Source organism: Gopherus evgoodei, chromosome 1 (assembly GCF_007399415.2).
Source record: "Gopherus evgoodei ecotype Sinaloan lineage chromosome 1, rGopEvg1_v1.p, whole genome shotgun sequence".
In the NCBI taxonomy this organism is placed as follows: Eukaryota; Metazoa; Chordata; order Testudines; family Testudinidae; genus Gopherus; species Gopherus evgoodei.
In genome coordinates, this window is record NC_044322.1 from 303,575,267 (window position 1) to 303,601,458 (window position 26,192).

The 26,192-nt window shown below is 43.5% G+C and overlaps 1 protein-coding gene across 7 annotated transcripts in view; it reads right to left on the bottom strand.

Moving 5' to 3' along the window:
• Positions 1–26,192, bottom strand: part of TBK1 (TANK binding kinase 1) — a 72,212-nt gene that overhangs the window by 29,353 nt on the left and 16,667 nt on the right. For 4 of the 7 annotated variants that reach the window (XM_030548845.1, XM_030548844.1, XM_030548838.1 and 1 more), the window contains exons 2-7: positions 23,351–23,470; positions 20,978–21,118; positions 17,686–17,815; positions 16,766–16,947; positions 15,601–15,761; positions 14,076–14,186 (exon numbers count right to left, since the gene is read on the bottom strand). In XM_030548845.1, the coding sequence (XP_030404705.1) occupies positions 14,076–14,186; positions 15,601–15,761; positions 16,766–16,947; positions 17,686–17,815; positions 20,978–21,118; positions 23,351–23,437 (812 nt within the window). In that variant the 5' untranslated portion in view covers positions 23,438–23,470. Of the gene's footprint in view, positions 1–14,075; positions 14,187–15,600; positions 15,762–16,765; positions 16,948–17,685; positions 17,816–20,977; positions 21,119–23,350; positions 23,471–25,457; positions 25,513–25,872; positions 25,949–26,002; positions 26,099–26,192 lie in introns of those variants that run through there. The other 3 variants (XM_030548839.1, XM_030548842.1, XM_030548840.1) reach the window with 3 other exon arrangements.

A 26,192-nucleotide genomic window follows, 5' to 3' on the forward strand; every position in this document is an offset into this window, starting at 1 on the left:
CGATTTCAGTAAGGCATTTGATACAGTTCCACATGGGGAATTATTAGTTAAATTGGAAAAGATGGGATCAATATGAAAATTGAAAGGTGGATAAGGAACTGGTTAATGGGGAGACTACAACGGGTCGTACTGAAAGGTGAACTGTCAAATTGGAAGGAGGCTACTAGTGGAGTTCCTCAGGGATCAGTTTTGGGACCAATCTTTTTATTACCTTGGCACAAAAAGCAGGAATGTGCTAATAAAGTTTGTAGATGATACAAAGCTGGGAGGTATTGCTAACACAGAGAAGGCCTGGGATATCATACAGGAAGATCTGGATGACCTTGTAAACTGGAGTAATAGTAATAGGATGCAATTTAATAGTGAAAAGTGCATGGTCATGCATTTAGGGATTTATAACAAGAATTTTAGTTATAAATTGGGGACACATCAGTTGGAAGTAACAGAGGAGGAAAAGGACCTCGGAGTATTGGTTGATCACAGGATGACTATGAGCCGCCAATGTGATATGGCTGTTAAAAAAGCTAATGCAGTTTTCGGATGCATCAGGCGAGGTATTTCCAGCAAAGAAAAGGAGGGATTAGTACCATTATATAAGGCACTGGTGAGACCTCATCTGGAATACTGTGTGCAGTTCTGGTCTTCCATGTTTAAAAAGGATGAATTCAAACTGGAACAGGTTCAGAGACGGGCTACTAGAATGATCCGAGGAATGGAAAACCTGTCTTATGAAAGGAGACTCAAAGAGCTTGGCTTGTTTAGCCTAACCAAAAGAAGGTTGAGGGGAGATATGATTGCTCTTTATAAATATATCAGAGGGATTAATATTAGGGAGGGAGAGGAATTATTTAAGCTTAGTACCAACGTGGACACAAGGACAGATGGATATAAACTGGACACTGCAAGTTTAGACTTGAAATTAGACGAAGGTTTCTAACCATTAGAGGAGTGAAGTTCTGGAACAGCCTTCCAAGGGGAGTAGTGGGGGCAAAAGACATGTATGGCTTCAAGACTAAGCTTGATATGTTTATGGAGGGGATGGTATGATTGGATAGCCTAATTTTGGCAATTAATCTTTGATTATCAGCAGGTAAGTATGCCCAGTGGTCTGTGATGGGATATTAGATGGGTTGGGATCTGAGTTACTACAGAGAATTCTTTCCTGGGTGCTGGCTGGTGAGTCTTGCCCACATGCTCAGGGTTTAACTGATCACTATATTTGGGATCGGGAAGGAATTTTCCTCCAGGGCAGATTGGCAGAGGCCCTGGAGGTTTTTCACCTTCCTCTGCAGCATGGGGCACGGGTCACTTGCTGGAGGATTCTCTGCAGCTTGAGGTCTTCAAACTAAAATTTGAGGACTTCAATAACTCAGACATAGGTTAGGGGTTTGTTATAGAAGTGGATGGGTGAGATTCTGAGGCCAGCATTGTGCAGGAGGTCATACTAGATGATCATAGAGGTCCCTTCTGACTTTAAAGTCTATGAGTAAAATGGGAAATGACTGCCTAGGAAGGAGTACTGTGGAAAGGGATCTTGGGATCAGAGAGGATTACAATCTAAATGAGTCAACAGTGTAGCACTGTTGCAAAAAAGCAAAAAAAAAAAAGCAAACATTATTCTGGGATGTATTAGCAGGGTGTTGTAAGCAAGACACAAGTAGTAATTCTTCTGCTCTACTTCATGCTGATTAGGCTTCAACTGGAGTATTATGTCCAGTTCTGGATGCTACATTTCAGGAAAGATGTGGACAAATTGTGGTATGTGATCCGATTTAGTTGGGGTTGCTCCTGCTTTGAGCAAGGGGTTGGACTAGATGACCTCCTGAGGTCTCTTAACGTAAGAACATAAGAATGGCCGTACTGCATCAGACCAAAGGTCCATCCAGCGCAGAATCCTGTCTACCGACAGTAGCCAATGACAGGTGCCCCAGAGGGAGTGAACCTAACAGGTAATGATCAAGTGATATCTCTCCTGCCATCCATCTCCACCCTCTGACAAACAGAGGCTAGGGACACGATTCCTTACCCATCCTGGCTAATATCCATTAATGGACTTAACCTCCATGAATTTATTCAGTTCTCTTTTAAACCCTGTTATAGTCCTAGCCTTCACAACCTCCTCAGGCAAGGAGTTCCACAGTCTGCTTTGGTCTTAACTATCTTGAGCAGTTTAGTATCATCTGCAAACTTTGCCACCTCACTTTTTACCCCTTTGTCCAGATCATTTATGAATAAGTTGAATAGGATTGGTCCTAGGACTGACCCTTGGGGAACACCACTAGTTACCCCTCTCCATTCCAAAAATTTACCATTTATTCCTACCCTTTGTTCCCTGTCTTTTAACCAGTTCTCAGTCCATGAGAGGATCTTTCCTCTTACCCCATGACAACTTAATTTATGTAAGAGCCTTTGGTGAGGGACCTTGTCAAAGGCCTTCTGGAAATCGAAGTACACTATGTCCACTGGATCCCCCTTGTCCACGTTTGTTGACTGCTTCAAAGAACTCTAATAGATTAGTAAGACATGATTTCCCTTTACAGAAACCATGCTGACTTTTGCCCAACAATTTACTTTATTCTATGTGTCTGACAATTTTATTCTTTACTATTGTTTCAACTAATTTGCCCGGTACTGACGTTAGACTTACAGGTCTGTAACTGCCAGGATCACCTCTAGAGCCCTTTTTAAATATTGCCATTACATTAGCTATCTTCCAGTCACTGGGTACAGTAGCTGATTTAAAGGACAAGTTACAAACCATAGTTAATAGTTCCGCAATTTCACATTTGAGTTCTTTCAGAACTCTTGGGTGAATGCCATCTGGTACCTGTGACTCTTCCAACTCTAATCTATGATTCTAAATTGGAGAAAGTCCAGTGAAGAGCAAAAGACGATTACTCACCTTTGTAACTGTTGTTCTTTGAGATGTGTTGCTCATATCCATTCCAATTAGGTGTGCGCGTGCCGCGTGCACGTTCGTTGGAAGATTTTTATGCTAGCAACATTCGGTGGGTCGGCAGGGTCGCCCCCTGGAGTGGCGCCGTTATGGCGCTGGATATATACCCCTGCCGAGCCAACGGCCCTTCAGTTCCTTCCTGCCGGTACTCCAACAGAGGGGAAGGAGGGCGGGTTTGGAATGGATATGAGCAACACATCTCGAAGAACAACAGTTACAAAGGTGAGTAACCGACTTTTTTTCTTCGAGTGCTTGCTCATATCCATTCCAATTAGGTGACTCCCAAGCCCTACTTAGGCGGTGGGGTCGGAGTGAGATGTCACAGAATGTAGAACTGCTGAGCCAAATGCCGCATCATCTCTGGATTGTTGTACCAATGCGTAATGTGACGCCAAGGTGTGGACCGAGGACCAGGTAGCTGCACGACAGATTTTCTGAATGGGTACATGAGCCAGGAAGGCAGCAGATGAAGCCTGAGCCCTAGCAGAACGTGCGGTAAGGTGGCTCATTGGAGCCAAGTCATAGCAGGTGCGAATGCACGACGTCACCCAAGATGAAATAGTCTGGGAGGAAACAGGTATGCCCTTCATACGATCTGCCACTGCGACGAAGAGTTGGGGTGTTTTACGAAAGGGCTTTGTTCGCTCGATATAAAAAGCGAGAGCCCTATGGACGTCTAGGGAGTGCAGCTGCTGCTCTTGGCGTGAAGAGTGTGGCTTCAGGAAGAAGACCGGAAGGAAGATATCTTGGTTGATATGGAAGGCCAATACCACTTTAGGGAGGAAGGCTGGATGTGGTGGCAGCTGTACCTTGTCCTTGTTAAACACTGTATACGGGGGGTCGACCGTGAGAGCCAGAAGTTCGGAGACTCGTCTTGCCGATGTAATGGCTACGAGAAATGCTGTCTTCCAGGACAGGTACAGCAGCGAGCAGGTTGCCAACGGCTCAAAGGGAGCAGCCATAAGTTTGGCTAGAACAAGGTTGAGGTCCCAAGTTGGGCCGGGGCAGCGGACCTGTGGGTATAAACATTCCAAGCCCTTGAGGAACCTCAAAACCATGGGGTGAGAGAAGACCAAGCGGCCGTTCTCCCCTGGGTGGAAGGCGGAGATGGCCGCCAAGTACACTTTTATTGATGAAACCGCAAGGCCGTGTTGTTTTAGGAACCAGAGGTAGCCCAAGATGGTATGAACTGGTACCTCGGTGGGAACAACATTATGTTGGCCTCACCAGCAGGAGAAACGTTTCCACTTGGCCAGATATGTTAACCTAGTGGAAGGTTTCCTACTACCCAAGAGTTCTTCTTGTACCAAGGCAGAGCAACATAACTCAGACTGGCTTAACCACGCAGCAACCATGCTGTGACGTGAAGAGACTGCAGGTCTGGATGGTGAAGTCTGCCGTGGTCCTGAGTTATGAGATCCAGGCAAAGAGGTAGGGGAACTGGGTTGGTCACCGACAGGTCGAGCAACAGGGCGTACTAGTGCTGCCTCGGCCACGCTGGAGCAATCATGATCAGGTGGGCTCTGTCTCTGCGGAGCTTGAGCAGGACCCTGTGAACCAGTGGAAACGGTAGAAAGGCATAAAGTAGATGGCTCGTCCACGGCATCAGAAATGCGTCTGAGAGAGAGCCCGGGGAGAGACCCTGGAAAGAGCGGAACTCCTGGCATTTCCTGTTCTCGCGAGAAGCAAAGAGGTCTATGTGGGGAGAACCCCACTTCCGGAAAACAGAATGGATAACGTCCAGACGAATCGACCACTCGTGAGACAGGAAGGATCTGCTGAGGTGATCCGCCAGAGTGTTCCGAACCCCGAGGAGAAAAGACGCTACCACGTCAATTGAGTGGGCTATGCAAAAGTCCCAAAGCTGAATAGCTTCCTGAGAAAGGAGGGGGCAACGTGCTCCGCCCTGCTTGTTTATGTAAAACATGGCCGTTGTGTTGTCTGTGAGCACTGAGACACAATGGCCTTTTATATGCTCTCGTAATGCCTGGCACGCAAGGCGGACTGCTCTCAGCTCCTGAACATTGATGTGCAAGGACAGTTTGTGAGCTGACCAAAGGCCTTGAGTGCTGAGATTCCCTAGGTTGGCTCCCCAACCCAGGGATGACACATCTGTTGTCAGGGCCATTGAAGGTTGAGGTGGGTGGAAAGGCATCCCTGCACAGACCAGGTTGGGCGTTAGCCACCAGGCCAGGGAGTCTAGGATGCTCGGGGGCATCATGAGGATCATGTCTATGCTGTCTCTGTCCGGCTGGTATACCGAGGTGAGCCAAGTTTGAAGGGGATGGAGACATAGTCTGGCGTATTTGGTCAGGAATGTGCAGGCCGCCATGTGACCCACGACTGTGAGACAAGTGCGAGCCGAAGTCGTTGGGAAGTTCAGTAGGCTTTGGATAATTGATCCCATTGCCTGAAACCGAGGCTGTGGCAAGCAGGCTCTGGCGAGATAGGAGTCCAGGATGGCCCCAATGAAGTCTATTCTCTGTGTGGGAACCAGAGTGGACTTCTCTATATTGATCATCTGCCTGAATTGCCTAATTGCCTGAATAGGTTCTTGACGATGCCAACATGACAGGTGACTTGGGCCTCAGAGGTCCCTCGAATGAGCCAGTCGTCGAGATACGGGAAGATGTGTATCCGACGACGACGGAGGGAGGCAGCGACTACAGCCATGCATTTTGTGAATACTTGTGGGGCTGTAGAAATGCCAAACGGAAGGACCGTAAATTGAAAATGTCGATGGTTGACCACAAAATGGAGATACCGCCTGTGTGGTGGGTAAATAACAATGTGAAAGTAGGCGTTCTTCATATCGAGGGCGGCATACCGGTCTCCGGGATCCAAGGACGGGATGATGGTCCCCAGGGATACCATGCAGAACTTCCAACTTTATCATGAATTTGTTGAGTCCTCGCAGGTCTAGGATAGGTCTTAGACCTCTCTTTGACTTGGGGACTAGGAAATAGCGGGAATAAAATCCCTTGCCCCTCGAGTCTTTTGGTACCTCCTCTATAGCGCCCATGACAAGGAGCGTCTGTACCTCTTGCAAGAGGAATTGCTAGTGAGAAGGGTCCCTGAAGAGGGACGAGGATGGGGGACATGGGGGGGGGGCAAAATCAACTGGAGGTGGTATCCCGATTTGACCGTGCGTAGTACCCAACGATCCAAAGTTAGTTGGGTCCATGCAGGGAGGAAATAGGAGAGGCGGTTGCAAAAGGGAGGTAGAGGATCCTGGGAAACAACTGGTATGCCGTCCTCTGACGTCCCTTCAAAAGTTTGGTTTGGGTTCCACAGATGGTTTGGAGGGACCCTGATTTTGACCCCCTTGGGGTCCAGACTGCCTTCTGCAATTGCCTCGGCCATGCCTTCTGCCGAAGTCCTGTCGCGGTCTAGACGAGGGGTGAGGGCGGTGAGGCTGGGGATGGAAGGACCTGCGCTGAGTCACCGGTGTGTGCATTCCGAGCGAGCGCATGATCACCCTGTTGGCCTTTAGGCTTTGCAGCCTAGGATCAGTCTTTTCAGAAAATAGGCCATGGCCTTCGAAGGGCAAGTCCTGTATAGTTTGTTGTAACTCAGATGGAAGGCCTGACACCTGAATCCATGATATTCTCCTCATGGTGACTCCTGAAGCCGGAGTCCTGGCTGCGGAGTTGGCTGCGTCCAGTGAGGCTTGGAGAGAGGTTCTTGCCACCTTCTTTCCTTCCTCCAAAAGGGCAGCAAACTCCTGGCGGGAGTCTTGGGGAACTAGCTCCGTGAATTTTCTGACCGCCGCCCAGGTGTTATAGTTGTAACGACCAAGCAGGGCTTGCTGGTTTGCCACCCTGAGTTGGAGGCCTCCAGCAGAGTATATTTTATAGCCCAATAAGTCCATGTGCCTAGCCTCCTTTGACTTTGGAGCAGGAGCTTGCTGGCCATGATGCTTCCTTTCGTTGATCGATTGGACGACCAGAGAGCAGGGTGCACGTACAGGTACTCGTACCCTTAGAGGGTATCATGTACTTCCGCTCAACTCCCTGGCCATGGGTGGAATAGAGGCTGGAGACTGCCAGATGGTATCGGCGTTTGCCTGAATAGTACGAATAAAGGGAAAGGCCACTCTTGTGGGGGTGTCAGGTGATAGAAGACCCTGTGGTGGATATTTTATCTCCGGAACCTCCTCCACCTGAAGATTCATATTCTGGGCCACCCGCCTCAGAAGATCCTGATGGGCCCTCAAGTCAATTGGGGGAGGGTCGGAGGAGGATGTCCCCGCCACCGCATCATCTGGAGAGGAGGAAGAGGAGAGGCCAGGTACAAGGGGGTCCTGCGTGGGCTCTTGTTCTTGGGCGATGTCAGGTTCAGGTGGGACCTGAGAGTCTGTCAGCAGAACAGACGCTCATCCGTACCCGCAGGAGGGGAGCAGCTTACAGTCGCCTCTGGCACCTCATGTTCAGATGGCACGGAGCGTGATGCCTCTGGGGACGCACCTTGGGCTTGATGATACGCCCAAGGTGTCCAGAATGACCACTGATGGGGCCCTTGTTCTTGAGCTTGCGTCTCCTGGAAGACTCAGCTGAGCACGTCTGAGTCACGGTCCTGTGCATAGGAAGCACTGTCCGCGTGAGATGACACTGAGGTGTGTCTAGACGGCCAAGGAGGAGCTGAGAAACCGTGGGAAGAGGCCTCATCTCTAGACGATCTCTCTGTGTAGCTCCGGAGAGCAGTGCCGGGTGCCATAACGGTACCGGGAATGAGACTGGGACTTGCGACTTTACTGATATCGGGAGGTCAACCAGGATCTCGAAGCTCGACGCCTGGAGCGGCTGCAAGAGGTGCGGTGCCGGGAGCTGGACCGGTGCCGAGAGTGCCGGGCCGGTGAACAGGACGGTGAACGGTGCCACAAGTACGACCGGTACCGAGATGGAGAGCGGTGCTGGGACTGCGAGCAGCGACGGGACCGGGATCGGCGACAGGACCGAGAGTGCCGGTGAGACCGAGATCGTGATCAGTGCCTCTGAGCGGTGCCAACAGAAGGTGGTTTCAGTAAGGCAGGTTTGCCAATTGACTGTATGACCCGCACTGGCAGTGCCAGGGGTTGAGGCAGTGCAGACTCCGTCAGCACGATTAAGTCCCTCGCCATGGAAAAGGTCTCCAGTGTGGAGGGAATAGTGAGCTCGACCACAGCATGCGCCAGGGAGCTTTCAGGCACCGGACTCGACGGCCCTTGTGGGACTGGAATCGACGGTGCCAAAGCTGGTAGTGCTGCAGCAGGTGTCGGTGCTGTAGGCGGGTGCTCCGACTGTGGCGCAGGCGGCACCGAAACAGCAGGAGTCTTATGATTCTTCTTAATCCGCGGGGAGAGCGAGCGGTGCTGAGCAGACATCGGTGCCGGCGACGGTCAGTGCCGAGGGGCCTTGGCTGTACCGGGACGATCCGGAGCCGAAAGAGTGCTTTTCCCTGATGTAGACTGTTCAGCACTTGGTGCCGAGGGTGGCGGAGTAAGAGCTTCCTCCATCAGGAGCTGTTTGAGACGAAAGTCTCGCTCCTTCTTCGTTCTCGGCTTAAAGGTCTTACAGATCCGGCACTTATCTGAGAGATGGGATTCCCCAAGGCACTTAAGGCAGGCGTCGTGGGGATCTCCCATTGGCATCGGCTTGTGGCAGGCCGAGCACGGTTTGAAGCCCGGTAACCCGGGCACGAGCCCCAGTCCCGGGAGCGGGGAAGGGGCTAATCCCCGAACCCCTTGCAACTATATATACTAAATATATTATAGAAAATGACTAAATTTAACTACAATTAAACAGATTAGAACTATATACACAACTATTAGTAAGAAACTACGAGTAGGCTAGGGAAGTGGAGATCAGCTAAGACGCGCTCCACTGTTCCAACGACTGACATGGGCGGTAAGAAGGAACTGAAGGACCGTTGGCTCAGCAGGGGTATATATCTGGCGCCATAATGGCGCCACTCCAGGGGGCGACCCTGCCGACCCACTGAGTGTTGCTAGTGTAAAAATCTTCCGACGAACGTGCACATGGCGCGCGCGCACCTAATTGGAATGGATATGAGCAAGCACTCGAAGAAGAACAAAAATGATAAAAGGTCTAGAAAACATTACCCTATAAGGAATGATTGAAAAAACTGGGTTTGTTTAATCTAGAGAAGAGAAGACAGAGGGAGGGCCATGATAACAGTTTTTAAGTACATAAAAGGTTGTTATAAGGAGGAGAGAGAAAAAATATCCTCCTTACCCTCTGAGGATAGGACAAGAAAAAATGGGCTTAAATTGCAGCAAGAGTAGTTTCGGTTGGTCTAGGTAAGGCTAAAAGAGGTAAAAAACAAGGGTGATGTCATGGTAGGGGTCTACTACAGACCACAAAACCGGGAAGAAGAAGTGGATGAGGCTTTTTTTAGACAACTAACAAAATCATCCAAACCACAGGACTTGGTGGTGATGGGGGACTTCAACTACTCAGACATCTGTTGGAAAAATAACACAGCAGGGCACAGATTATCCAGTAAGTTCTTGGAATGTACTGGAGACAATTTTTTATTTCAGAAGGTGGAGAAAGCTACTGGGGGGAGGCTGTTCTAGATTTGATTTTGACAAATAGGGAAGAACTGGTTGAGAATTTGAAAGAGGAAGGCAACTTGGGTGAAAGTGATCATGAAATGGGAGAGTTCATTATTCTATGGAATGGTAGGAGGGAGAACAGCACAATAAAGACAATGGATTTCAAGAAGGCAGACTTTAGCAAACTCAGGGAGTTGGTAGGTAAGCCACCTTGGCTTAACCAGGAGACCTTCAATGATCTAAAACTCAAAAAAGAGTCCTACAAAAAGTGGAAAATCAATCAACTTACAAAAGATAAATACACCTCTACCCCGATATAACTCTATCCTCAGGTGCCAAAAAATCTTACCGTGTTATAGGTGAAACTCCGTTATATTGAACTTGCTTTGATCTGCCGGAGCGCACAGTCCTGCCCCCCCCCGGAGCGCTGCTTTACCACGTTATATCCAAATTTGTGTTTTATCAGGTCACGTTATATCGGGGTAGAGGTGTATAAACAAAATTACACAAGTATGAAGGGACAAAATTAGAAAAGCCAAAGCACAAAATGAGATCAAACTAGCTAGGGACCAAAAGGAAACAAAAAAACATTCTACAAATACATTAGAAGCAAGAGGAAGACCAAGGGCAGAGTAGGCCTGTTACTCAATGAGGGGGGAAAGACAATAACAGAAAATGTGGAAATGGCAGAGGTGTTCAATGACTTCTTGGTTTCGGTTTTCACAAAAAGGTTGGTGGCGACTGGATGTCTAACATAGTGAATGCCAGTGAAAATGAGGTAGGTAGGATCATAGTCTAAAATAGGGAAAGGACAAGTCAAAAATTACTTAGACAAGTTAGATGTCTTCAAATCACCAGGGCCTGATGAAATGCATCCTAGAATACTCAAGGAGCTGACTGAGGAGACATCTGAGACATTAGCAATTATCTTTGAAAAGTCATGGAAGATGGGAGATATTCCAGAAGACTGGAAAAGGGCAAATATAGTGCCCATCTATAAAAAGGGAAATAAGGACACCCGGGGAATTACATACCAGTCAGCTTAACTTCTGTACACAGAAAGATAATGGAGCAAATAATTAAGCAATCAATTTGCAAACACCTAGAAGATAATAAGGTGATAAACAACAATTAGCATGGATTTGTCAAGAACAAATTGTTGACAAAGTAACAAGCTTTGTGGATGGGGGGGAAGCGGTAGATGTGGTATATCTTGACTTTAGTAGGGCTTTTGATACTGTCTCGCATGATCTTCTCATAAACAAAATAGGGAAATACAACCTAGATGGAGCAACTATAAGGTGGGTGCATAATTGGTTGGAAAATCGTTTCCAGAGAGTAGTTATCAATAGTTCACAGTCATGCTGGAAGGGCATAATGAGTGGGGTCTTGCAGGGATTGGTTCTGGGTTCGGTTCTATTCAATATCTTCATCAATGATTTAGATGATGGCATAGAGAGTACACTTGTCCATAAACTGTATAATACCAAGCTGGGAGGGGTTGCAAGTGCTTTGGAGGTTAGGATTAAAGTTCAAAATGATCTGGACAAACTGGAGAAATGGTCTGAAGTAAATAGGATGAAATTCAATAAGGACAAATGCAAAGTACTCCACTTAGGAAGGAACAATCAGTTGCACACATACAAAATGAGAAATGCTTGCCTAGAAAGGAGTACTGTGGAAAGAGACTGGGGGGTCCTAGTGGACCACAAGCTAAATATGAGTCAACAGTGTAACGCTGTTGCAAAAAAAGCAAAAGTCATTCTGGGATATATTAGCAGGAGTATTGTAAGCAAGACACGAGAAGTAATTCTTCCACTCTGCTCCACGCTTATTAGGCCTCAACTAGAATATTGTATCCAGTTCCGGGTGCCACATTTCAGGAAAGATGTGGACAAATTGGAGAAATTCCAAAGAAGAGCAACAAAAATGATTAAAGGTCTAGAAAACATGACCTATGAGGGAAGATTGAAAAAACTGGGAGTGTTTAGTTTGGAGAAGAGAAGACTGAGAGAGGACATGATGACAGTTTTCAAGTACATAAAAGGTTGTTACAAGGAGGAGGGAGAAAAATTGTTGTTCTTAACCGCTGAGGATAGGACAAGAAGCAATGGGCTTAAATTGCAACAAGGGAGGTTTAGGTTGGACATTAGGAAAAACTTCCTTATGGTCAGAGCGGATAAGCACTGAAATAAATTGTCTAGGGAGGCTGTGGAATCTCCAACACTGGGGATTTTTAAGAGCAGGTTGGACGAACACCTGTCAGGGATGGTTTAGATAATACTAAGTCCTGGCTTGAGTGCAGGGGATTGGACTAGATGACCTCTCGAGGTCTCTTCCAGTTCTATGATTCTATGATTTGGAAAAACTTCCTGTCAGGGTAGTTAAGCACTGGAATAAATTGTCTAAGAAGGTTGTGGAATCTCCATCATTGGAAATTTTTAAGAGCAGGTTAGACAAACATTTCTCATGGATGGTCTGATAATACTTAGCCCCGCAATGAGTGCAGGGGACTGGACTAGAAGACCTCTTGAGGTCTCTTCCAGTCCTATGACTATGATTCTATGGAAATTTCAAGTGATTACTTTAAAGGATGGCAGCAGCCATCTTAAGTATCTTGAATTTGTACCTGTTCTTCATTACAGGCTAATGCAGAGATGAATATTATTAACATGTTGGTATGTGTCCATAAATCAAACCTGCAATTTTCAAGAGATCCTAAGTGACTTAGGAGCACAGATCCCATTTAAAGTCAAACAGATATTGTGCTCTTAAAATTGCTTTGAAAATCCCATCCCACATACCTGTAGCTGAATAGTTTTCTAACAGATGGCTAAACATGGTCTCTCTGCATCACTTTCAAAAATAATGTACAGCTTTCCCAACCTGTTCTAATGGAGATAGCTCTATTTTCTTCACAAGAGTTTATGGGAAAAATTACTGCCCCCAACGATGAAACAACTAACTGTGAGGCACAGACTTCACTCAAAAGCTAAAATCAGGTTGTGTTAGTGTTACATGGAGCTCTTTGAAATCCGTAGTCTCAAACTGCATCTGAATGTGAGAGGGACACCCTCAACTTAAAAACCATACTTCTACTTGATAATTGTTTTTAATTTCTATTGTTTGGATTGTTATCTAGCAGAAACTGTTATAAAGCACGGACGCATATCCCCTAGAATGGTGGTTGAAGCATGAAGGGACATACAAATCTTTAGCACATCTGGCATGTAAATATCTTGCGATGCTGGCTACAACAGTGCTATGAGAACGCCTGTTCTCACTTTCAGGTAAGAAGTGGGCAGCATTATCTCCTGAAAATGTAAACAAACTTGTTTGTCTGAGCGATTGATTGAACAAAAAATGGACTTGAGGGCTCTAAAATTTTACATTGTTTTATTTTTGAATGCAGTTTTTTTGTACCTAATTCTACATTTGTAAGTTCAACTTTCATGATAAAGAGACTGCACTATAGTACTTGTATCAGGTGAATTGAAAAATACTATTTCTTTTGTTTTTTACAGTGCAAATATTTGAAATAAAAAATAAAGTGAGCATGGTACATTTTGTATTCTGTGTTGTAATTGAAATCAATATATTTGAAAATGTAGAAAACATCAAAAATATTTCAGTGTTATTCTATTATTAACAGTGTGATTAATCATGATTAACTTTTTTAATCGCTTGACAGCCCTAGTAATTAGGCCTTGATTCAGCAAGGTACTTAGGCATGCATGTAGCTTTAAGAATGTGAGCAGTCCCATTGACTTACGTATTTTTGTCTCATTTACTTATTTATGCATCTATTGAAATGGGGCATTAGTCCACAAAATACTGAGAGCTGGATTATTCTGATTTAAACATCTTCATTTTTCCTTTAATGTTTGACTCCAACGTTTATGAGGGAAAATTGTCCTTTTGTGCCCAAATTAGCCTGCTATGGTTCCTATGAGCAAATAATATTCTGTAATGTTAAATCCTATTTTACATATAGGAATACCAACGAGGAACATTTTCATAAGGCTCTGTGGGAATCAAGAACTGGATATTTAAGTGGAAGGTATCAAGTCTACAAAGATGACTGTGTTCTGGAGGAAGGGGAAGAATTTAAGTCTCTTTCTACTGACTTTTTTCCCATTAAATTCATATGTGTAATTTCTAGCTCTTCGAATCCCTTTAGGACACTCAGTCAGGAGGACAGAGGTCAAACTTGAGGTTTAGACAAACTACAGTATATCCACAGTAATAATTATCCTTTCTTCTGGTGATGGAGCTAATGCCTACCTGTGCAATAGCATATTCTCCCCCTCCCTGCACAGACTGGTTCTTGGCCATATTATTCTTTTTCACCACTTGAGTGCTCTCGGGTAAATGAACAGTTACAGAAGCACTTGGATGGAATGGAAAAAGGCATTTCATAGCCCATAAAAGAACATAATTTTAAAAATTCAAAGAAAAATGTCAGACAGCCAGAGTCCCAAACATCTTATACTGAGAAAATAATGAGAAAAACCTTACTCAGCTAGCACCGCAGTATTTGGTAAAAAATTCAAATAAGCTTACTTAGAAAGACTACAGGAAATAGGCATATCTCGACTCCACTCAATTGGTCCATTTTCTGCTTTCTGTACTCCAGATATGGCACCAGAAGGCTTTCCAGTGATAATTTTATACCTACGAGATATTACAAAAATAAATATGCAATCCTGAATTACTCTCTCTTCAAGTACGAGTCTAGTAAATGGATCCTCTAATGGGACCTTGTAATGTAAATTAAAAATTCTAAAGCTAGTACAAGAGTTTAGGCCAATCTGCTGCTCAGGAGTACAATGTTCAGGGCTCATCTCCAGACTGGCGGAGGGTGCTGAAATAATAAACTTAATGGTTAATGAAAAGAAACACCTTATGCTGAATTGAAGAAGCCCCTTTGGCTGACTCAGGATTGAGAAAAATTAGAGAGGGGATCCAGGAACTCACTGGAAAAAAAAATGTCAAAGTCCGATTTTTATGTCCATATAGTACAGGCATTTACTGGCTTGAACGTGCAACGTTCCAGGGAATGTATAGCATAAAATTACCAAAAATGTTCATTTGGGAAAAAAGGAATACAGCTTAGGTTAAGCAGACATTACATTAATATTAAAATAACCACAGATTTTGGCACAATTTTGTACATTCACAATTTTTTCCCAACTCTGAACAAAAATTTAGGAATAAACGTGAAAGGAGAAAACTCTGCATTAAATTGTATTTAGCTCTAGGAAAAACGTTACTTTACACACACATGGTGTAGAGACAAGAAAGATTCAAACAGCTAACTGACATCAGAGGCAACTGCTTTCATGCTTCATAGCCTGTTTGAAAAATTAAATGTACGATATATGATAGTAAGGCCCTGTACATAATTCAATTATGCAGCTGCATAAACTGTTACAGAAAACTGATTTTTAAGTTGCTGCATAATTGCACTCTAGAATCTAAAATTTCATTTTAAAATATTAAGCCTCTAACTCCAATTTATCCCAAATCTCTGTCCGCAAAGGGAGAGGGAATGATAAGATGCATTTCCTCCTCAGCAGCAAAAGACTTCACTGCCTCCTAGACACTAAAAACAGCTCCCATACTTCCTTCAATGCCAGAACTCCCAATTGGCCAAATTTCTGGCTGTTATTTGAGAACACCTAAATGGCAGCTACTAGTTAAAATAGAAGTTTGAAGCACTGAAAATATAAGATCTTAGACACTACAAAATTAATTGAATGTAACATAAGAAAATTACACAATGTAGATTTCACAGATTGTACTGGACCACAAGTGCAACAAAGAAGGCAAGAGGCTTCAAAAGATAGTGTCACAATTTTCTGGAGGCTCTGCTGCATGATTAGGTCTAATGTGCTGCATGAGATACTAGTCTTATTAAATATGAAATCTTCCCATGGCACTAGCCTTGCTAAATATGAAATCTACCTACCATTTGCATTATTTTTCACTGTTTGCTATGTGCAAGTGCACAGAACTCTTAATACAGATATTTTTATTGGCTGAATTCATTTATGAACAGACAGAACTCTCCTTCTAAATTACCCACATCACTTCCTTGTTCCTGCGAGGCCCTTCAAAAGGTCGGAATGGTAAACTCCCTGTTGCTGCATGATAAAATGTCACTCCTATGCTCCACAGATCAACTGTTGCTCCATACTTCTTCTGATGCTCCTTCCTCAACACTGCTCGCTCATACATATCAGGATGCTTAAGGGGAAAAAAGGATAAAACTTAGAACTACTTGCTTTGTAAACCATTATAAAGCACCAAAACTCAAGCAAGCAACCACAGCAGGCCACATCAGCTTTCTAAGCATTTCTTTCATCAAAAAGGGAAATTAGCATCTGCTGTAGAATTTGCATAAGCTTTTCACACAACAAGTGCTTCAAGAACATACTGCAAAATTGTTCAGCCAGAGCCAGTGGCCATTTATAGTCACTCTTTTTACAATAAAGTTCAAAATCTAGTAAAGGGAATTTAGCCAAGAAAATTCAGATGAAATTACAGATTAGGAGAGAAAAACCACACAAAAGGAGAGGAAGAGAAACACTACAAAAACGACTATTTCAGAAAATGCATTAAGAAGAACACAGAAAAAGAGCATTGAGAACATTTATTAGGACACTGATATGTGAGGGGCATGTAAACAGAAGCAGAGGGGACAACTGTTTTCCTTCTGTTTTTCCACAAAAATATACTTATTTTCAAATTCAATATAAGTATTTTAGCTATACTGGTTCCCTTACTTGTCTCTTTTTAGAATTAAAGTACTCTGACTTTAAAACATTACACTGGAAATTCCAAGTTACAGAGCCCTTGCACACTGCTTGGTCAATAAAAGTATCAGGAAAGTGGATCTGAGCAATAGCCAGCATCATCCAAACAGTTCATGAGAACACTTAAAAATATCCAGAGAGGGAGAGGCAAGGAAGCTCTAATTAATCTATGCTGCAATTCTTTATATCACCCAATGAAACATGGAGAATCTGGGCCAGGAAATGACCTCAACATGCTTGTTCCCCAGATCAGAAGAGGCCCAGCATGACAAAAGATGCAAAAGGTAGGACTGATGTCATAACAGTAACTACCAGACTAGAATTGTCATTGATAAATGAGTTCCCAGCTGGGGTTCTGTCTCTCAGCTATTCATTTTTCACTAAGAAACACCCCTTTCTTTAACAAGTCCATCAGTCAGAAACTAAATGGCTTACCAAATATTCTTCTGTGCCATAGAGAGAAACAAACTGTTCATCATCTTCCAACTCTCTTGCAGCTCCAAAATCTGTCAGTTTGTAAACAGACTGACCATCTTCACCTATAACTCGCATTATATTGCCTGGTTTGATGTCACGGTGCACTATTCCATTTTCTCTGAGATGATTCATCCCAGCCACTTAAATACAGAGTTGTACAGCAGTTAGTACATACATCTCAACACAGACAGGACACATGTTAAAATACCAAAAAAACATATATACTTTCATAGACTATTGTTTTTCAGTGTGTGCATAGGAGAAGGGCAAGGACCACTGCTGCTACTAGGATTAGAATATCCTATTGTCTCTATTCTAATCATCTTTGCCTTTTCTTCTTCAAACAGCATATAAAGGCACGTCTTGCTCTCAAAAATGCCTTTCCTGAAACCTATTTTCTTCCATTATTAGATAAGAGTTTACAATCCTTAGTGATCTCATTGTCTTCCCAGAGGAATGTCTACAATGTAGGAAACAAGAGAGGACAATGAGTTTTGCCATCATCCTTTGGAACACTGAGCAGATAAAGTGGATGTATTTTAATTGCCAGATTTCCTGCAGTGACAGGGGGCAGACACTAGTGGACTTCATTACTCCCCTCAATCTATTCTGTGATGATCGGTCAAGAAGACAGTCCGGTGTGTGACAAAAAAAAACTTTGCATTTAAAAAAATCTAATTTTTAGAAAAAAAAGATCATAAATAGCTTTATAATGCAACTACATTTGTTGGTATAGATTAAAAGTAATACTATAATCCATATGATTTCATTTACATTGTCAAACTAGGAATTTTAATACTCCAATTCCAAACTAAACCAAACAACTGCTGAGCAACAAGGCAAATTAGACAGAGTTTAAAAAATTAAATCCCACATACCCACGTCTCTCAGCACAATTAAGAACTCAGACTCTGGCAACCCATAGGCATTAGATGGCTCTTCTAAAACAGTGTATAAGCTCCCACATGGACAAAATTCCATAACAAGTACTTTGTGTCTAGTGGTTGTCTGAAAAATAAAAAATATAAAAAGATTTAGCAATATGAAGATTGTTAATAATGCCAGAGATTACATCAAGTCATAGTCTCCTATTTTCAAAGCTTTGTAATCTGATGCTATTTTATATATGTCTCACTCTGATGGCTTTTTAAAAAATGAAAAGGAAGAAAAGAAAAACTGGTTCCATTTTAAAATTTATCTTGAGTGTGGAAGAAAATAGGGAGGCCACAAGATTATGAGTGCTAGCCCTTCACCTTTAAAATGGCCCTCTCTGAGGCCTGGTCTACACTATGCGTTTAAACCGATTTTAGCAGCGTTAAACCAATTTAACGTTGCACCCATTCACACAACGAGGCCCTTTATATCGATATAAAGGGCTCTTTAAACCGGTTTCTGTACTCCTCCCCTACGAGAGGAGTATGCTGAAATTGGTATTACCATATCGGATTAGGGTTAGTGTGGCCGCAAATCGACGGTATTGGCCTCCGGGCAGTATCCCACAGCGCATCGTGACTGCTATGGACAGCAATCCGAATTCGGATGCAATGGCCAGGTAAACAGGAAAAGCCCCGCGAACTTTTGAATTTCATTTCCTGTTTGCCCAGCGTGGAGCTCTGATCAGCACGAGTGGTGACGCAGTCCCAAATCCAAAAAGAGCTCCAGCATGGGCCATACGGGAGATATTGGATCTGATCGCTGTATGGGGAGAGAAATCTGTTCTATCACAGCTCCGTTACAGAAGACAAAATGAGAAAGCATTTGAAAAAATCTCCAGGCTATGATACAGAGTCCACAGCACAGTGCTGTGTGATAAGCGTAATGGAAAGCCAAAGAATCAAATGGATGCTCATGGAGGGAGGGAGGGGGTACTGAGGACTCCAGCTATCCCACAGTCCCCGCAGTCTTCGAAAAGCATTTGAATTATTGGCTGAGCTCCCAGTGCCTGTAGGATCAAACACATTATCCAGGGTGTTTCAGGGTATATGTCGTCAATTTACCCCCGCTCCCACCTTGTGAAAGAAAAGGGAAAAATCGTTTCTTTACTTTTTTTTATGTCACCCTATGTCTACTGCATGCTGCTGGTAGACATGGTGCTGCGGCAATGAATAGCAGCATCCTCTCCCCTCCCCTCCCCTGTGGCAGATGGTACAATATGACTGCTATCCATCATCATCAGCAGCCCGTGAGTGCCCCTGGCTGGCCTCAGGTAAGGTCGGCCGGGGGCGCCTGGGGAAAAATAGGAATGACTCCCAGTCATTCCCGGTAGATGGTACAGAACGGCTGGTAACCGTCCTCATCACAGCAACTGGGGGCTGAGTTCCATCACACCCCCCCCCTTCATGTGTAAAGAAAAGATTCTGTACTGCCTGGACTATCATAGCAGCGGGATGCTGGGCTCCTCTCCCCCCTACCATTTAATGTCCTGCCTGGACTATCATAGCAGCTGGAGGCTGCCTCCCCCTCATTTTCTCTCACTAAAAAGTCAGTGTTTCTTATTCCTGCATTATTACTTTATCACATAAATGGGGGACACTGCCACGGTAGCCGAGAAAGATTGGGGGAGAAGGGAATCAATGAGTAGGGATGTTGCAGGGGCACCTCCCATGAATGGCATGCAGCTCATCATTTCTGCGAGATCTGACACGGAGCGGCTGTGCTCTCTGGTTCTCTAGTACACTTGCCCCATATTCTAGGCAGGACTGACTCTATTTTTAGATAAACCATAAAGGAGGGATTGACTCGGGGAGTCTTTGCGCCCCCGGCCGACCTCAGCTAAGCCAGCCAGGAGCACCCATGACAGCAGCAGACGGTACAGAACGACTGATAACCGTCGTCTCATCGCCAATTTACAATAGCACAGCAGACGGTACAGAACGACTGGTAACCATCTCTGCTACCTTGCAATGGCAAATGAATGCTGCTGTGTAGCACTGCAGTACCGCCTCTGTCAGCGGCATCCAGTAGACATACGGTGACAGTGACAAAAGGCAAAACGGGCTCCATGGTTGCCATGCTATGGCATCTGCCAGGGCAATCCAGAGAAAAAGGGCGCAAAATGATTGTCTGCTGTTGCTTTCACGGAGGAAGGAATGAGTGACGACATTTACCCAGAATCACCCGTGACACTGTTTTTGCACCATCATGCATTTGGATCTCAACGCAGAATTCCAAAGGCCGGGGGAGACTGTAGGAACTATGGGATAGCTACGGGATAGTTACCCACAGTGCAACACTTCGGAAATCGACGTTAGCCTCGGAACATGGACGCACACCGCCGAATTAATGTGCTTAGTGTGGCCGCGTGCACTCGGCTTTATACAATCTGTTTTACAAAACTGGTTTATGTAAAATCAGAATAATCCTGTAATGTAGACACACCCTGAGTAGCAGGTAGCGTAGGCAAATGAAAAATGAGGAACTACAGTGGGAGAAGAGCCTGGAGCAGCACTTTTACTTCTCTCCTTCGATTACTCCCCCTCCCCAAAGTCTTTACTTATCTCTGCATTTTAGTCATTTTCCTGTGAACCCCTAGCCAGCCTCACTTTGAGAAGAGCTACTTTAATTCATCCCTGGTTGCAATTCTACATCTGCTCTATCATTATGTGAACTTTATACAGCATGATGCCTAATTTCTGACAGTCCTGTGGAACACCTGAAATCTTATTTTTTAAGAAGTGAGGGGTTGTGAATAAGCTGCAAAATTATGAAGCAAGAGCAAATCAGGCAGTAGCATGCATTTCATATTAATATAAAAACATATAGTAGTGTAATTAAAATCTATTATCTTAAATAATTTCAATTTAAGATTTTATAAATTAGGACAGTATTTGCATAATATGCACATGTGAATGCAGTGGATCAGATTCAGTGCCTCTTGCACTGAACCTGATTGTGTGCTAAAGACAGCAAGGCAAGTGTACGGATTTGCTAAGCTGTTAGGAGTCAGTTATGTATTTCAGTAGCAGTATCATCACTCAGCCTCTGCTATCTTTAAATCTGTGGCTCCAGGTCAGGTGAGGTTCTCAGCAAAAGGAGAGGAGCCAGTTGGAAAAGGCTCCTATATACTTCTTAATAAAAATACAACCTTATCCCATACAGCTGAGTTTACATGAAATACATATATATGCAGGGCTCATGGATGGCATACTACAAACCACATCAGCTAATTACCTCTTCTTCAATAGCAAACAATTTGACAATGTTCTTGTGATTCAGTTTCTTTAATACTTCAAATTCTCTCATCTGAACATCCACAGGACGAAGGAAGCTTATGTTGTTAAATACTTTGACGGCATATAAATCCCCAGTTTTCTATCAGAAAAATATTCAGATTATTTAAAAAAAATCAACGTCAAGTACAAAAAAGCCATAATAATTAACATGTATACAGTACCAGTCATCCTGAAGGATCCCAGAACACTTTTCAAACTTATATACAACTATGATATAATGGCAGCTTCTCTGCAATAATTTATTAATATTGTATGTTCATCTGGTTATAGGAATATTTACTATATGAATATATTGGTTTAGTTTAATAGGGGGCTGTAAGGAAAAACAAGTAGGAAGGAAAAAATGGCTCAAGATAAGCTACTTCTTTACAAACACTAGAGGGTTGTTAACAGACAATGCCAGAACACACTGGAAACTCAAGATAATTTGAGAGAGAGAGACAAAATACATAATCTGATGACAAAGAACAGCCATCTAAATTCAGGGAATAAACACCAATTGGGGGTAATTTTTCACAAAGCTGGAAGATGGAGAAATCTAAGGGATAACTTTAGATTTTAGTATCTGTACAAAGACTAATTGAAAATCATCTTCTAGAAAATTTGTGTAAGACCCCAAATCCATAGCCAAGTATGTAGAGGTTTAAAAACTATAATTAATACAGTTTAGAACAACACACTTAAAAATTAGTTCCTGCTTCAATCCTCAATCTTGGAAAAAGTTACTCACACGGATTAAGTGGGGCTAATCATGTAAAAGTGTTTGCAGGATTTGGCCTTTATCTATCTGCTCACTTGAATCCTGGGATTTAGCATTTTTCCTATACCACTGGATAGCCATTACATCTCAAATAGCAGTGCAGCTCCATATGCTTTTACCAGGGCCGCCCAGAGGATTCAGGAGTCCTGGGGCAAAGTGGGGGAGCTACGGTGCTTGTACTCACCCGGCGGCAGTCTGGGTCTTTGGTGGCATTTCAGAGGCAGAGGGCCCTTCAGCTGCTCCGTGTCTTCGGCAGCACCGAAGACCCACACCGCCGCCGAGCCAGGCTCGCGGGGCCCCTGTAGGGTCTGGGGCAAATTGCCCCACTTGCCTCGCACCCCGGCAGCCCTGGCTTTTACAGTTTGTGATATTCTGAGCTATTTCAGAGGAAAACAAAAGCCCCCCCCAAAACACCTTGGCAGATAAAAATCCTTTCAGTTTTCCTTTAAAATTATAAAATGATTGTTAATAATTTATAGTCAAGAGAAGGTATTAGCAGTTGGATTATTTTTCTCACTGTTTTTATATACATTAGTAAGGCAATTAAAGAAATTAAGACATAATTAAGCACTCTGGATAACGTTAAAACCAATCTACCCCTGGAAACAAAAACATACTGAGGCAGGTATCATATTTTACTTTGTATTTTTATAGCACTTAGCGCAATGGTTACCTGAACCTGACTAGGGCCTTAGGGCACTATCATAATGTTAAATAATAATACATTCAGATATTAGAAACTAAGTTTAGGTAAAGAGAGCCCAAACAGAATATTTAACTGGAATGAAGATTCCCCCCACACCACCCCCCAATGAGTTCAGAAATAACAATTTCTTTAAAAAGACACAGATATATACTTCTTTCCAATTTAAAAGGGACATATACATTTAGTAATTTAGGCCCCAAAAGAGTCTTTTCTACTGGTTTATTTAAACATTTCCCTGCACTGTTGGATACTCAACAGCATTGTACTTGTGCATAAGAACCAGAAGCAGCATTGTGTACTTACTTGTGCATAAGAACCAGAAAATGACTGCTTAATTTCACTGTCCAAACTGGATAAAATGCAAAAGGCATGGAGCAAGCACAGTGAAAAGAATGGTATATTTTACAAATGATTTCAGTATTAATACTAATTTTGTTATTAATAACAATGGTAAAGGTGTTTAAAAACATGTATCTTACACTTTTTTCCTGATTACTAGGGGCATTAAGATAAAATATCATAAAAGCTGTGTTGTTTTCTTACACGGACATATCCAATTAAAAAAAATCAAAATTTCCATAAAAGGCTGATGAACAGATTTCAAGGGCTTTCACATTACAGGTGCCAGGTTTAATGATTGTTTTCTTATTGAATTCAGCCTGTGGATTTAGTATATAGGCAGTATTCACTGTATAGCCAGTTTTTCTTTTAATGAATGAAAGAAAAACAACTTCCATGCATTAACAAAGGAAACAAGACAGGAAGACTATTTAAGAATTAATACAAGGATCCTTGTTCTTGAAAATAATATTTATTATATGGTAACCAGTTTACTCCACACAAACCTTATGTCGTCCACGAAAAACATTTGCAGTGGCTCCTTGTCCCAGAATGTCAGATAAAAGCCATAGATAATTGGAAGTGCTCTGCATGTTCTCTCTCAATTAGTCAATTCTCTTTTCAAGCTTAAAAATAAAAAAATGTTACTGAGTATATTGCACACACAAAAATTAAAGGAAAATCAATATATTCTTAATGAAACAGAGAAACACTACTCCAGAGATTTAAAGAATTAATAGAGGAATTAAAAATCCACTAATTAGAGAAATGGGGAGGCAGGAAGAAAGGAAACAAAGGCAAGCTAAATGCTACCAGAAATCAAAATTAACACTTCAGATATAAAATCTGTCACTGAGTTTGAGGTCTTCTTTTTCCCTTCCTCCATTTGAAAGAATAAACAAAAAATCAAATAAAGGTCTCAATAACCATTCTTTTGTCAGCTTCTAAATGTGGCATAAAGAGACCATAAAAGATAGAAGAGAATAATACAAAAGGTTTCAGATAATGTGGGAATTGTCTTTCCTTTAAGAGAAACAACATTTCTATAAGTTTCATGGTTCAGCATATCTGAGAGACTGCATAACGGAAGTGAGACAACAGCAGGTTTATGTGATATCAAATATTAGAGGGGTAGCTGTGTTAGTCTGTATCCACAAAACTGCCGCCCCAAGCATGTGCTTGGGGTGCTGGTGCCTAGAGCCAGCCCTGCCTTCATCACCACTTGGCTGGACTACAGCAATATCGTATACGTGGGCACAGAACCTTCAGCACTCGGGAAACTCTAATTAGTAGAAAATGCTACAGTCTCTTTTCTCAGAAACACAGGCTACTGTGAGCACATCAGATCTGTCCTCTGCTCTGTACACTGGCTTTCCATAGAACTTTAAATCAAGTACAAGGTCTCAGTTTTTTCTCCCAAGTGGTCCATGACCTGGGCCCAGAATGCCCAAAAGACCATCTAAAACTCTGGAACAAAGACTGGGTCAATAACTCCACTCTTCTGTCATAACGGAACTCTACAACCACAGTAAAGCTCACTTGTGTGGGAGACAGAACCTTCTTGGGGACAGTCTGAGACTGTGGAATGACACCCTCCTCCCAAGGAACTAAGGACCACCACAAACCCTGCCACTTTCCACTTCAAGTTCAAAGCACACTTCTTTCACCTCACCTTCTCTAATAAAAACACATAGCAACAGATACATGTATAAAAAACAAGCCAACCCCAAATCCCTATCTAAACAAGACACTTCACTGTACATGCTCCTCCACCTGAGGAGAGGATGAGAGAACATACAACATGTACTACTGGAAGGCGCTCAGACACTACAGTGAGGAGCCAGACGATATAAAGACCTATATAGAACAGAATGACTATGTTTTCCACAAGCAGACCCCAGCACCTGAATAAAGTAGCCTACAGAATCGGGGCCTAAGTAACATAGATAAAAGCCACCCAATATGCTGTCCTTGGAAAGGTACAGATGATAACGGGCTCAGCTCTTATACTAGCATAGTATAAAGGAAAACCAGCAACAAGAGACCCATTCCTAGCCCTCAGATGGGTTATAAACTGCTTCTGACGACAGGTATGCCAGATAAGCAGCATTTCCCTTGATAGTTTCCCCCAATTATTAATAATAGAACTCAATCATGTTATGAGTTAATTCCAGATTTTAATAAGAGATTCTAAGTTTTCCAAATTTAAAAAAGGCCCACAACGTATCTATTTTAATTAAAGCAAATCTCTAATTTTTCATACACAATCAATACAATAATCCTATTGTTTCAGCAGAAGCGCAATACAACCAGCTATTACACTGTCTGGAGACGCTGTAATATCTCACATACTGTGTGTGCTGCCAATGCCTACAGAAAACAGTCAGTTACCATAAATTATGGAACACTTCAGAGTTAAAGATAACCTGAATTACTTCAGTTCGGTCATTCACTGTAACAGGATTTTTCCTCCCTATTCCTGCTAGCCCCCCAAGAAAAGCCTCCTTTCTCTTCTTATGAAAAGCACTATCAAGCCCCCCCCCATGATAACAGGAAGAAGATATAAAATAACTTCCTGTTCTTAGAGAGATCCAAGGGAAACATATTTATCACCTGTTGTTCAGCTCTGTTTGAAGAGATCATTGGTTTATACAACAGCAAAGAAAGTCTGTAACAACACAGAAGGGGTTTTACAACAGGAAAATGAACAGAATGGAGGACGTTGTGCTGCAATATCAAGTACAGTTAATCAGGGACATTACGGCGCTTAGCACAAAGCAGGGGCCTGCCTTTCTAATACATCTCTACTCCGATATAACGCAGTCCTTGGGAGACAAAAAAAATCTCACTGCATTATAGGTGAGACCGCGTTATATCAAACTTGCTTTGACCCACCCATTCCTTGTTCCTTGACCACCCCCTCCAGAGACCCCCATCCCTAATCACCCCCAGGACCCCACCCCCTACCCAACCCCCATCTCCTGACTGCTCCAACCCCTATCCACCCCCCCCCCCGACAGACACTCACCAGCAGCAGCAGGAAGTGGGGCCGACCGGCCCCAGCCCGCTCCACCTCGCCATCTCCCAGCCATGGCACTCCGCTGCCCGCTGCCGGTGAGGGCAGGGAGATTGGGGAAAGGATGCCCCCCCGCACTCACCTGTGGCGGGAAGTGGAGCGCCATGGCTGGGAGGTTGCAGAGTAGAACCGGCTGGGGCCGTGTTGCTCCGTTTCCCACCACCGTGGAGTGCAGAGGGAGTCCTTTCCCCAACCTCCCCGCGCTCACCAGCGGCGGGAAGTGGAACAGCCCAGCCCCAGCCTGCTCTACTCCGCCAGCTCCCAGCCATGAC